Source organism: Nycticebus coucang, chromosome 7, assembly GCF_027406575.1.
Source record: "Nycticebus coucang isolate mNycCou1 chromosome 7, mNycCou1.pri, whole genome shotgun sequence".
NCBI classification, from domain to species: domain Eukaryota; kingdom Metazoa; phylum Chordata; class Mammalia; order Primates; family Lorisidae; genus Nycticebus; species Nycticebus coucang.
Window position 1 is genome coordinate 61,179,627 of NC_069786.1, and position 12,274 is coordinate 61,191,900.

The 12,274-nt window shown below is 37.9% G+C and overlaps 1 protein-coding gene across 1 annotated transcript in view; it reads right to left on the bottom strand.

The window, feature by feature from the left end:
- Positions 1-11,117, bottom strand: part of SLC38A11 (solute carrier family 38 member 11) — a 72,066-nt gene extending 60,949 nt beyond the window's left edge. Inside the window, exons 1-5 of the mRNA XM_053596903.1 lie at positions 11,049-11,117; positions 10,461-10,569; positions 8,590-8,664; positions 2,433-2,567; positions 962-1,027 (exon numbers count right to left, since the gene is read on the bottom strand). Coding sequence (XP_053452878.1) covers positions 962-1,027; positions 2,433-2,567; positions 8,590-8,664; positions 10,461-10,569; positions 11,049-11,087 — 424 coding nt within the window. The 5' untranslated portion in view covers positions 11,088-11,117. The remainder of the gene's footprint in view (positions 1-961; positions 1,028-2,432; positions 2,568-8,589; positions 8,665-10,460; positions 10,570-11,048) is intronic.
- Between the last annotated feature and the right edge of the window lie 1,157 nt (positions 11,118-12,274).

Consider the following 12,274-nt stretch of genomic DNA (forward strand, 5'->3'; position numbering starts at 1 on the left):
AAGATGTTGCAAAAAGTTAAACAGGGAGGGTGGCGCCTGTGGCTCAAAGGAATAGAGCATTGGCCCCATATGCCAGAGGTGGTGGGTTCAAACCCAGCCCTGGCCAAAAACTGCCAAAAAAAAAAAAAAAAAGTTAAACAGGGAGTGGAATTGTGCACATGTTGAAAAATTCCACCTGAGAATTGTCATAGCTGCTTTTTTGTAATCATCTCAAACTGGAAACAACATAAATGTCCCTCAGTTGGGTGATAGACGCTCTGTTGTACATCCATAAAATGGACTGCTGCTTCTCAGAAATAATTTTTTTAGAAAAAGAGAAAACTACTAATACACCTAAAGAATCTCAAATGCGCCTTTCAAAATAAAAGAAGCCAGAAGTGATGACATCTACCTAGCATACTGGAAAAAGTGAAACTATAAGGGGAGAAACCTGATCAGTGGTTTCCAGAGGCTGAAGATAAGGGAAGATTTGACTACAAAGGGACCAGGGGAAAATTTGCTAGAGTGATGGAACTGTTTTTTATTTTGATTGTGGCTATGGTTACATGTCTATATGCATTTATCAAAACTCACAGAGTACACATTTAAAAAGGTTAATTTTACTGTGTTAAATTATACCTTAATACAAACAGTGAAGAAAACAGCTTGCTTAAAATAGTATATGAAAATACGTCACTACAGAGAGCTGGTGAATGATGCATAAGACTTCTGGTATATAAAGTATTCTAAGAACATAAATAGTAATAACTTGTTTTGAAACAGTTGAATAAGAACTAAATTACATATAAAAGTAGATCAAAACATCAAGATCAGAATGGATCATGGGAATTGTGAGATATCTGAAGTAAACCAAGTCTTCACTTTCAAAACATTTTATTTCTATATTATTGTGAATCACATTAACTGTAAATAACCGTATAAATAAATATATTCAAATCCTCAAAAAAATTTTTTTGCTTACCTCCTGGGATTCTTTGAATAACTTTGCTCATAGTATCCCCAGTTATTATGTTGTAACTTATCATAGCTAAAAACATAATTAAAATAATACAGTCATCAACAAGCCATCACATATTTTATTCTGAATATTTGGAAAGTGATCATTTACTACTTCCAAAATATTGGCATAATCCTACTACTTTCAAATACATGTTCTGATTACCAATTTGCACAACCATAAATAGGCAACAAATTTATAGTAGAGTATCAATGTGTATTACAACAAAATTTCCATATTACAAACTGTTATATCCCCAAACACCTTTAAATAGTACGTCTTGGTAGTCATATAAAATACAATTTATTTTGTTCCTAAAATTCAGTTTCCAAGCACTTTTTTAGAAACACGTGTATTACTTAAAGCGAGGAATAATAAAAGAAAATTTTGAAGTCAGCAAAATATCCCTTCAATTGAAAAAGTAAGACTTTTGTGGGAAATACATTCTTAGCTTTTTATGGAGACATGGAATTAGTGATTCAAACAACAGCTTCTGCAGCACTGACTTAAAAAATTAAGTCAGGCTGGCCATTGGTGAATATTAACGTTCTATTTATTTAAGAAGTGCTAGGAGGCCAGGTGTGGTGGATCATGCACCCAATCTCAGCACTTCGGGAGCTAAGGCTTTAGGCCAGGAGTTCCAGATCAGCCTAGACAACACTGTAAGACCCTGTTGCTACAAAACCATAGGCAAATTAGCTCCATCAAGATGCATTCACACCTGTGGTCCTAGCAACTCAGGAGGCTGAGGTAGGGCAGAAGGATCATTTGGGCCTAGGAGTTCAAGGCTTCAGTCAGCTACCAGGCCACTATGTATGCCTTCTCTAGCCTGGGCAAGAGAGGGACCCTGTCTTAAAAAAGAAAGAAAGAAAGAAAAGAAAAAAAAAATTATGGGTTTGGTGAAATTTTTTCCCATTATGGCATACTGTAAATAGCAAGTTCATTTGGTATGTGGCTTCCATAAATCCTTAGGTTAAAAAAAAAATGGCCTTAGAAGAAATCTGTTATTTCTCTCACTCACTTTTAATCCCAGATCATTCTATTTTTTTTTTTTTTACCAGATAAGGAAATCCCAAACATTAACCCAATGAAAATAAGCCTCATTTTATTTTTTTTAAATTTTTATTTTATTATTATTATTTCTTTTTTGGCAGTTTTTGCCCCGGGCCGGGTTTGAACCCACTACCTCCGGTATATGGGGCCAGCGCCCTACTCCTTGAGCCACAGGCACCACCTGAGCCTCATTTTATTTAAAAGAAAAATTCAGAAAGTAAATCAAAAGGATCAGAAAATAATGAAGAAAATGGTTAAAGTCCATTTAATTTCGAAAATATTTCAACTGCTAATATTCTTTAGTGACTAATGACTATTTTATTCAGAAAAATTATACAATTTATGCAAATAATTACAATATTCATTTTGGAAATTATCTTACCTATAAAAGGAAACACAAACTGAAGAAAAGAGAGGAGAAGATACCCCGGAAATCCAAACGTTTTATTGACCAAAGACTGGTAGGTGTCGGTTCCAGAGAGGGTCCCTCCTTTTATCAATAAAACAAGGGAAAAGTCTGCAGCAAACATAACAAACAAATGTCAAATTCCATTTAATACCAGGGTTTTTCATGTTTTTACTTAATTACCACTAAGAAAAAGGGAAATTTTAAAGGAATGTTTAATCTAATACTACAGTATTATCACAAGCCTTTCTTTTCAGAAAACATTATCCTCCCCACCTTTTTGTTGAGACAGAATCTTGTTCTGTTGCCCAGGCTAGAGTGCTATGGCATCAGTCTAGCTCACAGCAACCTCAAACTCCTAGACTCAGGCGATCCTCTAGCCTCAGCCTCCTGAATAGCTGGGACTACCAGGCATCTGTCACAATGCCTGGCTAATTTTTCTATTTTTAGTAGAGATGGGGTGTCGCTCTTGCTCAGGCTGGTCTCAAACTCCTGAGCTTAAGCGAGCATCAGTCTCCCAGAGTGCTACGATTACAGCCATGAACCACTGTGCTCCACCCTCATAAAATATTACTTTTCAAGAAACTGTAATGTTTCCAGTTACATATTTTTCAATCAAGATACAAACATCCTTAACATACCCATGTAAAGAAATGGGCAGAAGAGGAAATACAGACTAGAGACAAAATGCCAGTGTTCCAATTTATGTTCCTGACCTGATCAATGCAGCGACTATTAGTGGGTTGTTGCTTATTTTGTCCACAGAATACAGGGAATCAAATATTTCGTAGGTATTCAATGTGTGAAAGCTGAGAATGAAAAATGCTGTAAGCATTTAGAAAATAATAGATTTAGGAGAATCCCAGAGTATTTGTTTTGTAACAAAATAAAATTAGTAACTTTATAGATACATTTAAGAGAGCCCTCTAAGAATATTTTTTGTCAAAATTTGCTTTTTAGGAATTTCAGTTCCGATTCAGAATTGACTTTCAAGATAAAAAATGTGGAGAAATCATATAATTAACAGTTAATATCTCTCTTTTTTCACTTACTGGTTATTTTGGAAAGACATTGAAGTTATATTGGGTATACAGCAATGCACAAGGGATAAATAATACTTGCTCTTCTCTCATACTTTCCATCACAGTGATTAATTTTTTCCTTAAAGTAATTTGGAAATGCAATAAAATACAAATCTTCAAATATATTTTTCATCTTGATTCCCTCCCACATCAGTGAAACTTCTTTCAGCAAGTTCAACAATCATCTCCAAGTTGATAAATACAATTGATGCTTCCTAAACCTTAATCTTACTTACTTGTCCTTCTCTCCCTTCCTCCTCCCTCTTTCCCTCCCTCCCTTCTTTTGTTCCATTCCCCTTTTTCTCAACCATCCTCCCTTGGCCTTTGTGACATCACTTTCTCTTGTTTTTTCCTCCTTCCTACCTTCCTACCTTTTTTTTTGGCAATTTACAATCAATTTCTCACCAGTTTCTTTTACTCTGCTCAAACCATGGATTCTTAGACTTTTATCACACTTCAAGATGTCCCACTATAATTTTATTCATGCCTGTGTTTTCAATTTTCATACAGTTGCTGGTAACCCCTAAATTTGTGTGTCCTATTCAGAACCCTTCAAAACTCCAGACTTTACAACTAGCTGCCTTATAAATATTTTACTTTGGAGATTTCACAGGCATCTCAATTTTAAAATGTCCAAATATGAATTTGTGTATTTGACCTATAACTTGATTCTTCATAATTGTTCAATCTGTGAATAGTATCAACAAAAACTTGAGAATTGCCTACACTCCTTATTATCTCATTACTTCTTATATTTCTTTTGTTTCTAAGTCCATTAACTAGTACACTGTTAAGTATTGAAATACATTTCCTAATTTCTAATCTCTAAATTCCTTTATTAGAGAGCTTTGGCCTTCATAATTTCTTGCCTGGATTACTACAACAACTTTTAATAGTTCTTCCATTCAAATATCTGGCCTGCCACCAAGACATTTTTGACATCCCCAATCTATCAAGACATTTTGAACATTTCTCCTCCATTATGTAGCTATAACCATAAATTACCACAAAGCAAATCATAACTTCGGCTTAAATCCTCCAGAGAAAGATCCACTAATATTTTTGATTAAAATAAAATCCTTTCAAGAGGCAAAAAAATTTATTGGCTGTGTGAGCCTAGATGAAAGACTTGACTTTTCTGAGTTCATCTTTAAGGAAAGGTAATACATCATTCTTGAAGAATGGTATGAAAATTGTGGTGTTTAAGTGGCTACCACAATGCCTGGTGTGTTACAGACATTAAATGAATGAGAAAGTATGCTATTTTTTACTTATTTTTGACAACCTCGATGTGGCAGCGGTGAAAGCAATATATTTGGAGTCTGATAATACTGAAAACAAACACAAAATAACTAGCAAATGCTTTCACAACACTTTTCTGAGTGCCAGGCCTTTCCCCAAGTGCTTTAAATATATTAACTGGTTTAGTCTTCACAACAATCCAGGGAAGGTGCTATTTTAATCCCCACTTAATGGATGAGAAAAGTGAGACACAGAAAGTTAAGTGAATCAATCTTCACAGAACCAGTAACGAGAGAATCAGGACTCAGGCCCTAGTAGTCTGACCCCAGAATCCACGCCCTCCATCAAAATCCCAACTCTATCACCCGTACCTGTAGACTTCAGATAAGTCATGTTAACCTGCCAAGGTCTCAGTTTTCTCCTCCACAGATGAAAAAAATGAATACTACATAATGAAGTCAGAAAGATTTATTATCATAGCCACTTTATGCTTATCATCTAGGTCAGGAAATGGTAATGATCATCATTACATGAAAGCCTTCAGATTTACCTTTGCAAACCTTTCTAACTTCCCTTTTCTCCACTTGAACATATCAACCCTACACTTTAGGCAGACTGAATCACTTGCTCGTTTCTTCTTTGCATTTTCCTATTTCCATCAGCTTAGAGTGCCCTTCTATTTTCTCTGCTAACTCCCATTTTTTCATAAACACTCAGTGGAAGCGTTTCTTCCTCTCCAGAACATTCCTGCTACTTTGAGGTTAGATTAAATATCAGTGTCCCTGTCATCAGGCACATATTTTATTTTGGTAGCTTTCATGCAGTATTATATTTATGTGTTTTTTTTTTTTTTTTGCCCGCTTGAAACACCATATTGTGAGCTTCATAAAGGCAGGGATAATGTTCTTCATTGCTGTGTCCAGCACCGTGGTAATCAGTATAATTTTGTCACATGAATCAATGGTCAATATGGAGACTAGCTAGACGTCTACCTACCTGATTTTCATTTAATGTGATAAGTGGACTAATACATACATTTTTAAATATTCTCCAAATGCAAAAGACATAGCAATTAATTTGACTTTCTTTGCTTAAAGTTGAGAAATGCTCTGCAGAGGAGTTGAATTCTGTGTTGGAGGATGAACATAATTTTAGCAGGCAGAGAAGGACATGACTGTCATGGAGAATAACTATATCGATGGAAAGATGGTGTGAAAGTATATTCATTCTATGAGATGAGACTAAAAATGGAGACTGTGCCCAAACAATGAAGAAACATGATGTAATGATTTTTCTTGTTGTTGTAGTTATGTAGTATCAAAATTCTTTTTGATTGAAGGAATTACAGAGATGGAGTTAGGGTTTTATAAAAATAATTTGCCCCAATATAGAGAACAGATGAGAAAGTAGACAGATGCCGGAGGCAGGAAAAATCAATAGCAACTTATTTGCCAAGGAAGACTTGTGTCACAGAAAGGAAGCAACCAGTTGTATAGATGTTGTAAGGTTTGGTGAAGAACTGTATGGCTGAGATGACAACACTCAATATTTTATAAATGTTCAAAATGTATTGTTTAAAGTTAACAGTGTGTTAAGAATTTAGTCAATAGTAACTGTAAATGCTTTCAACTGCTTATATAAAATATAGGCTGTAAACACATTTCTTTAAAAATATTAGTATAATCTCAAATATCAATAACACTTTGACATTCCTTTCAATATGTTATATGCAATTTTTAAAATAATCCATGAATGAGTCTATGTTATTTAACAGGAAATTTGTCTTTTAAGCCATCATTTATGCTTATGTTGATTTTCCTACATTTTTGACCACTTAAATTAATTTTTCACCAGTAAAAAAATTGTTTTACTCTTATCAACAAATATAAAAATATCAAAGCAAATAAAAATGATTTATTGTCAATATTCATACTCCCTTTTGTTTCCCAACATCGATAATATATTCTACATGTAGATTTTGCTCAAAATGAACCAGCCTATACATTTTTTTCCTTTTGTGTAGTTATCCTTTATTTATCAAAATTGTTTAAGCATTTTAGTCATCCAGGGAAATCAATGAGTCATTTCCATTGATTAGTAAATTGGTAATTTGGTGACTTTGCAAAGGATTGCTCATAGTTGTTATAGGTTTGTATATAAGCATCAGTTAAAAAAGTTATTCACATTATGATTTTTGATATATAATATTATAATACTGACTTTAGTAAATATTTATCCTCTTCAAGTTCTGAATTTTCAGATGATATGTATTTTTTTAACACATTGGCTTAAAATATGTGTAAATGTTTACAACACTCTTAAAAAAGCCATGGTAATTACATCTGGGTGGAAATGGGTAGAAATCATTTGTCAGTAGTGAATGGGAAATTAAAAGCCAATAGGGGTAAATCCTTGAATGAGGATTTTATGTGGGTAATAAATAGAACGCGGTTTTAAAACACCAGCAACTCTTAATGAGCACCAAGTTATGAGCCCCATGCTACTAAGTTATGGGTCTTAAGTTACAAATGAAGTGCTGTGGAAACTCAGAAGCAGCTCAGGTCTAGAAGGTGGGGCTGCAGGAAGGAAGTTTGATGCCTGTGAAGCTTTGAGTTTGATATCCATCACATGCTTTACGGTCTTTCTCTGAAGAGAAATGGCAGTTATGGGCTGGTCTTGAGAGCCTGAAACTTTATGAGGCGTGGCATCTTGGTCAGAATCTTCAGAAACAGAGCTGAGACAGAGATTCCTGGGCAGGGAATTAATGGATGCCATGGTCTCGGGATAAGCAGAGTGAGAGGACAAGACAGGGGGAAACAGCTCAGCAATCCTGTGGAGCCCCAACAGCACCACACCTATGTCCCTAGAGAAGGGAGGGAGTTCAGCCTTTGGCTTCCTATCAGTCAGACATGGGCTGAAGACTACGGAGAAATGAGGGCTAGGGGGTTATCGCCTCATGGGAAGGCTGCAGCTCCCTGGAAGCCCAGGCTGACACTCCAGAGCAGGGGCAGCTGATGAGTTTTGCACTGTCTGTAAAGGGCACCAGGCCACCACAGCGGCAACCCTTTTGTCGGTGTCTGTGTGTGATCACTGTCTCTTTCACAGGGATCCTAATGCAGAGGAAAGGTGCTGTGTTTGTCATAAGATGAGCTGGTGAGATATCAGGGCAGGGATGAGGACAGCAGGAAGAGGAGATGATTATGAGATGGAAGCCCACATTCAAATGCAGGAGTGGCAAAGGGAGGGTATGAATGGACAGCTTCCATGAAGAGAAGGAAGCAGCAGAGAGATGGCTATTGAAGCTCTTTGTTGCTGCATTTAAAGAGAGTGCCAGGCAGGGAGCACAGCCTGCATGGGCGAGGTGGGGAGGGTGGTGAACCTGCTAGTCCTGAGCGCCTCACATCCACCTGCACAAACACAGCTGACAAAAGTCGTTCATTCACATGCACCTGCCCACGCAGCCCTGCCATCTGCACCTTCAGAGCACAGTCCCCTCTTACTCTTCAGCAACTTTTGAAATGACTCCCCGATCTACTACTTTTTGCGTAAAGTGAAGAAAAGCACATGAAAGGGATTTAGGACTGATCATATGTAAGTAATGCTTGTCTACTTTTTCTAATCTGTTTAAAGGATTAGTAGGTACAGTCAATCTTCTCAGACACAAATGCTTAAATTCTTTAGCATTCTTCGATGCACTTTTTAACTCACTAGGAAATTCTATTGCAGGATGTGTGTGTGGGTGGGCGTGTGCACGCACGAAGCAGTCACTGCATGGCTTAAATTGTGTACATAAGAATTATATAGTTTACCTGTAATATATGACACCCAGAATAACAGCAATATTCCTAAAGGGAATCCAGCCTGCTTCATTGAATAAGGCAATCCTGGAAAAACACAAAATGCCCCCACCTCCTATTAATAAGATAGCTAAAAAACAGAAGTTTCCCCCTGATTTCGGCATGTAATAGGCAAATTTACATGACATATTTGTAAGCTGTGTATAGGAAAGTACTGAAATTAAATGTTAACATACTAGTACCTATTTCAGAATAAAATGTGATGAAGTTAGGGACAGGTTTTAAGAGAACAAGTTTATGAGGTGAAGGAAGAAGAATTTGAAAGCAACAAAGGAAAAGTAGAAGCCAGTGCACACAACCAATGCCTAGTGCAGGTCAGGGTGGCCTGTGCCCAGGATTAGAATATGTGGAGTGTGTTGATGCCAGGTCCTTCCTCGTGTGCAGCCAGGGCATCAGAGGGGATGAAGAGGGGCACAGAGGGTTATGGAATAGTAAGAGAGACTGACTCTGGCGTCAAAAGGAGCAACCAGGCAGGAAAAAAGGAGAAAAGTGAGAAGGCAAAACTATTTTTTTAAAAAGCTCAAGGAAAGGAAAGGAAAGATGCTGTGTTTGTATATAAAATTATTTGTTAAATCATTTTTAGTGAATGAACCATTTTATATTAAGGACAATAAAATATCTAAAATAAACGTAGTTACGGTATTTCCACCCATAATTTTTCTTCTCTGAAAAGTTTTGCCTTTAAACAAAAACAAAAAAGAAATTCTGCTAAGCACAATTAAGTGGCACATTTTAAGGTTGCTGACATGGATCAGCTTAAAGTGCTCAGATCAGAAATGATCTCTAGATTGTTACAAGGGGAGCCGCCCGTGACTCCACGGTACACTAAGGCAGAATTTTAAACAAATCTACCTCTGCTTGCTCCTGCTTTAACTCAAGGAATTCCATTTTATGTATCATGTGAGAAATATGAAAGTCTATGTATAGGTAAATGTACAAATCAAGAAGCATATTAATGTGTGAAAAGGAACTCAATTCAGATAAATGTTCATTTTTCAGAAGATGATGATAGAGACTGAAATATTTGTCAAAGATATTCTCAGTGATTATTGCCTTTTGCAGGATTTTGTTCGGTCCTTGTCTCTTTTGAAATGGAATGTTTCTAAATAAAAAAAACAATAAACACTAAAAAAAACCAAAAACCTTAGATTTTTATACTTTAACAAAATGCATTTTAAATTTTTTTCAGAATGTTTTCCTGGCCTCTAATATACTGGTATAACATGAGCTGCTCATTTCTCTTACATGTTTGGCTATTTTGTTTTTAAAAATCGTGTGCATTTTCAATTAACAAATTTGTGCTAGTGACTAAAGAATATTTAAACATAATCTATCACAGTACGTTTGTACTTTAAAATTTCACATTGTATAGACAGAAAATATTGTGCGAATTTACTTTTTTATAAGATTGATATAGGTTCACGTTAAGCTTTTGCATCTCTAATATTTAATACTTCTAGAAGGTAATAAAATGATGATTCAAATAATGGTGGCCATTTTAGTAAAAGAAAAAAACGAAATTAAATAACACTAACGATTGACCACACAGTCTTTAAAAAAAAAAAAAAAATCCGTATGCAGCTCCACCTTGGCCTACTGCCTCTGGAAGATGGTCTCCACCCTGGAAGGGGTATGAATTATAACCCCATCTTCATTGATTGATGTTTAATGTTATGTTGGAGGTGGAGAGAAAGGAAAGCTTTTGTGGAAGAAAATTACCAATTTTCTCATTAAAGATTTTTTCTTTAAAAATAATTGTAGTAGCACTACGAGTCTTAAATTCCACCTTTGCACTAAAATTAAAAACAAAACAAAACACTTACCTATTATACTGGATCCTATAACGGAGTTGACGACATTACAAATAGCAGCAGACTGACAAGTTTTCCTCTTGTGCTCGGCAACGAGGGTCTGTCCGTCGTCTAGATCTCTCTATTATAATAGAGAAAGTGTTCATTAAACAAATATTTACTAGCTCGAAAATCAGAAAAGTGACAGACAAATGGGCCCTGCAGGATACTAACACGATATTAGTAATAATAAGACGCGTCAATAATGATAATGCAATAATGGTGAAATAATAATAAAGAATAAAAGTAATAGCTAGACATTCAACAGAGCTTTGGAACGAACTCCACCCTCATATGCTGCGATTATAGATGCTACAACTGCTGCAGGGGACCCCAGATTGCAGGCCCTGTTAGGAACTCAGTGACCTGATATTGTGAAATAAAGAGTAATGTTGAAAACTGACTGCCAAGGAAAGGAGATTTTTTTAAAAAGTCAGATTAAGGCAAAACGTTTTCTCCCAGAAAACTTTCCGCGGCGCTTACGCAAACTCCAGGTAGGGACAGCTGAGCTGTAGCAGGATGAATGAAGCGGCTTCCAGGCCTGCCCGGGTCGCCAGTTACCTGCGGCGGGACACCGGGCTGCTGGCCCTGGTAGCTCATGGCTGCGCGGGGTCCTGAGCAGGTGGAAGACTCTGCGGCTGGGCACCCGCTCTCCCCGAGCTGGCTCCTCTCCGCCACCTCCCACGCAGCGCCAGCCGCGGCGCCAGACTGCTGGGGGCAGCCGGTTCGGTCGGCGCCCCGGGGCCCCGCTGCCAACCGGGCGGGCTGCAGCTCCAAGATCTCTGGGCTGTCGCAGCCTGGGGCGGTTTGCCACCAGAGTTCGCCCAGCCAAAGGTACTTTTCCTGCAGATGGGGAGATACCCAGGAGATTGCCGATCCGGGCAGCCCGGTCTCCCTCTGCCCCGCGTTGTTGCCCCCACTCCCCACCCCTCCCCACCCTGGGAACAGAAAGAGCTACTCTTCCCCAAAGCTGCAAAGTCAGTACACTTTGTTCCCCGCGCACTGCCCTGCGCAGGTGGCACGGTGACCACGGGCTCGTCCCAGTCCGCCTGCAAGTTAGCGCGCCTCTGGCGTCTGAGGCTCGGGAAGGAAGGCTTGTTCCCATGGAGCATCTTATCTGTTAGCGCCGCATCCTCCTCCCTACACCTCTCCTAAGGCAGAGATGATAGATGAAAATTCAGGACTTTTAAATGGCAAGTGGAGGACTCGTGAGAAAATAAATAATCCAAAACTTATCAAAGTTGATTACTGAACGTACTTTGGTCATGCTTTTTGCTTACTTTTCAGGCAAGGAGATTTAAAGAAAAGGAAGACAGTTACTGGATTTGGGAATGGAGAGTGCAAGGGGTTGGGAAAGAGCAGGCATCTAGTATCTGAGCTAGAATCTTGAATGACCATCTACTTGGGTCTCATCTCTTACGTTAGAGAAGAGCAAACGGAGGCCCAGAGAGTATTCATTCACTGAGAGACCGAATGCACAAGAGAGCAGTTTGGGGGACACTGGGACTGGCAGTATGACATTATCCTTATTAAATCCACCCCTCCCTTGGTTTCCACGGGGATCCTCTAGTCACAGATGACTGTAGCTCCCGCCAACATCCTAACTGCAACCTCAAGAAAGACTCTAAGTAAGGACCACCCAACTGAACTGCTCCCAAATCCTTGACCAGAGAAATGGGAAAGAATAGTTTTTTTTTAGGCCACTAAGTTTGGGGATATTTGTAACTAATTTAGCATCTTTCTATACATGTTTTAATGACATTTTTTCTCATTTCAAAGTATTATTT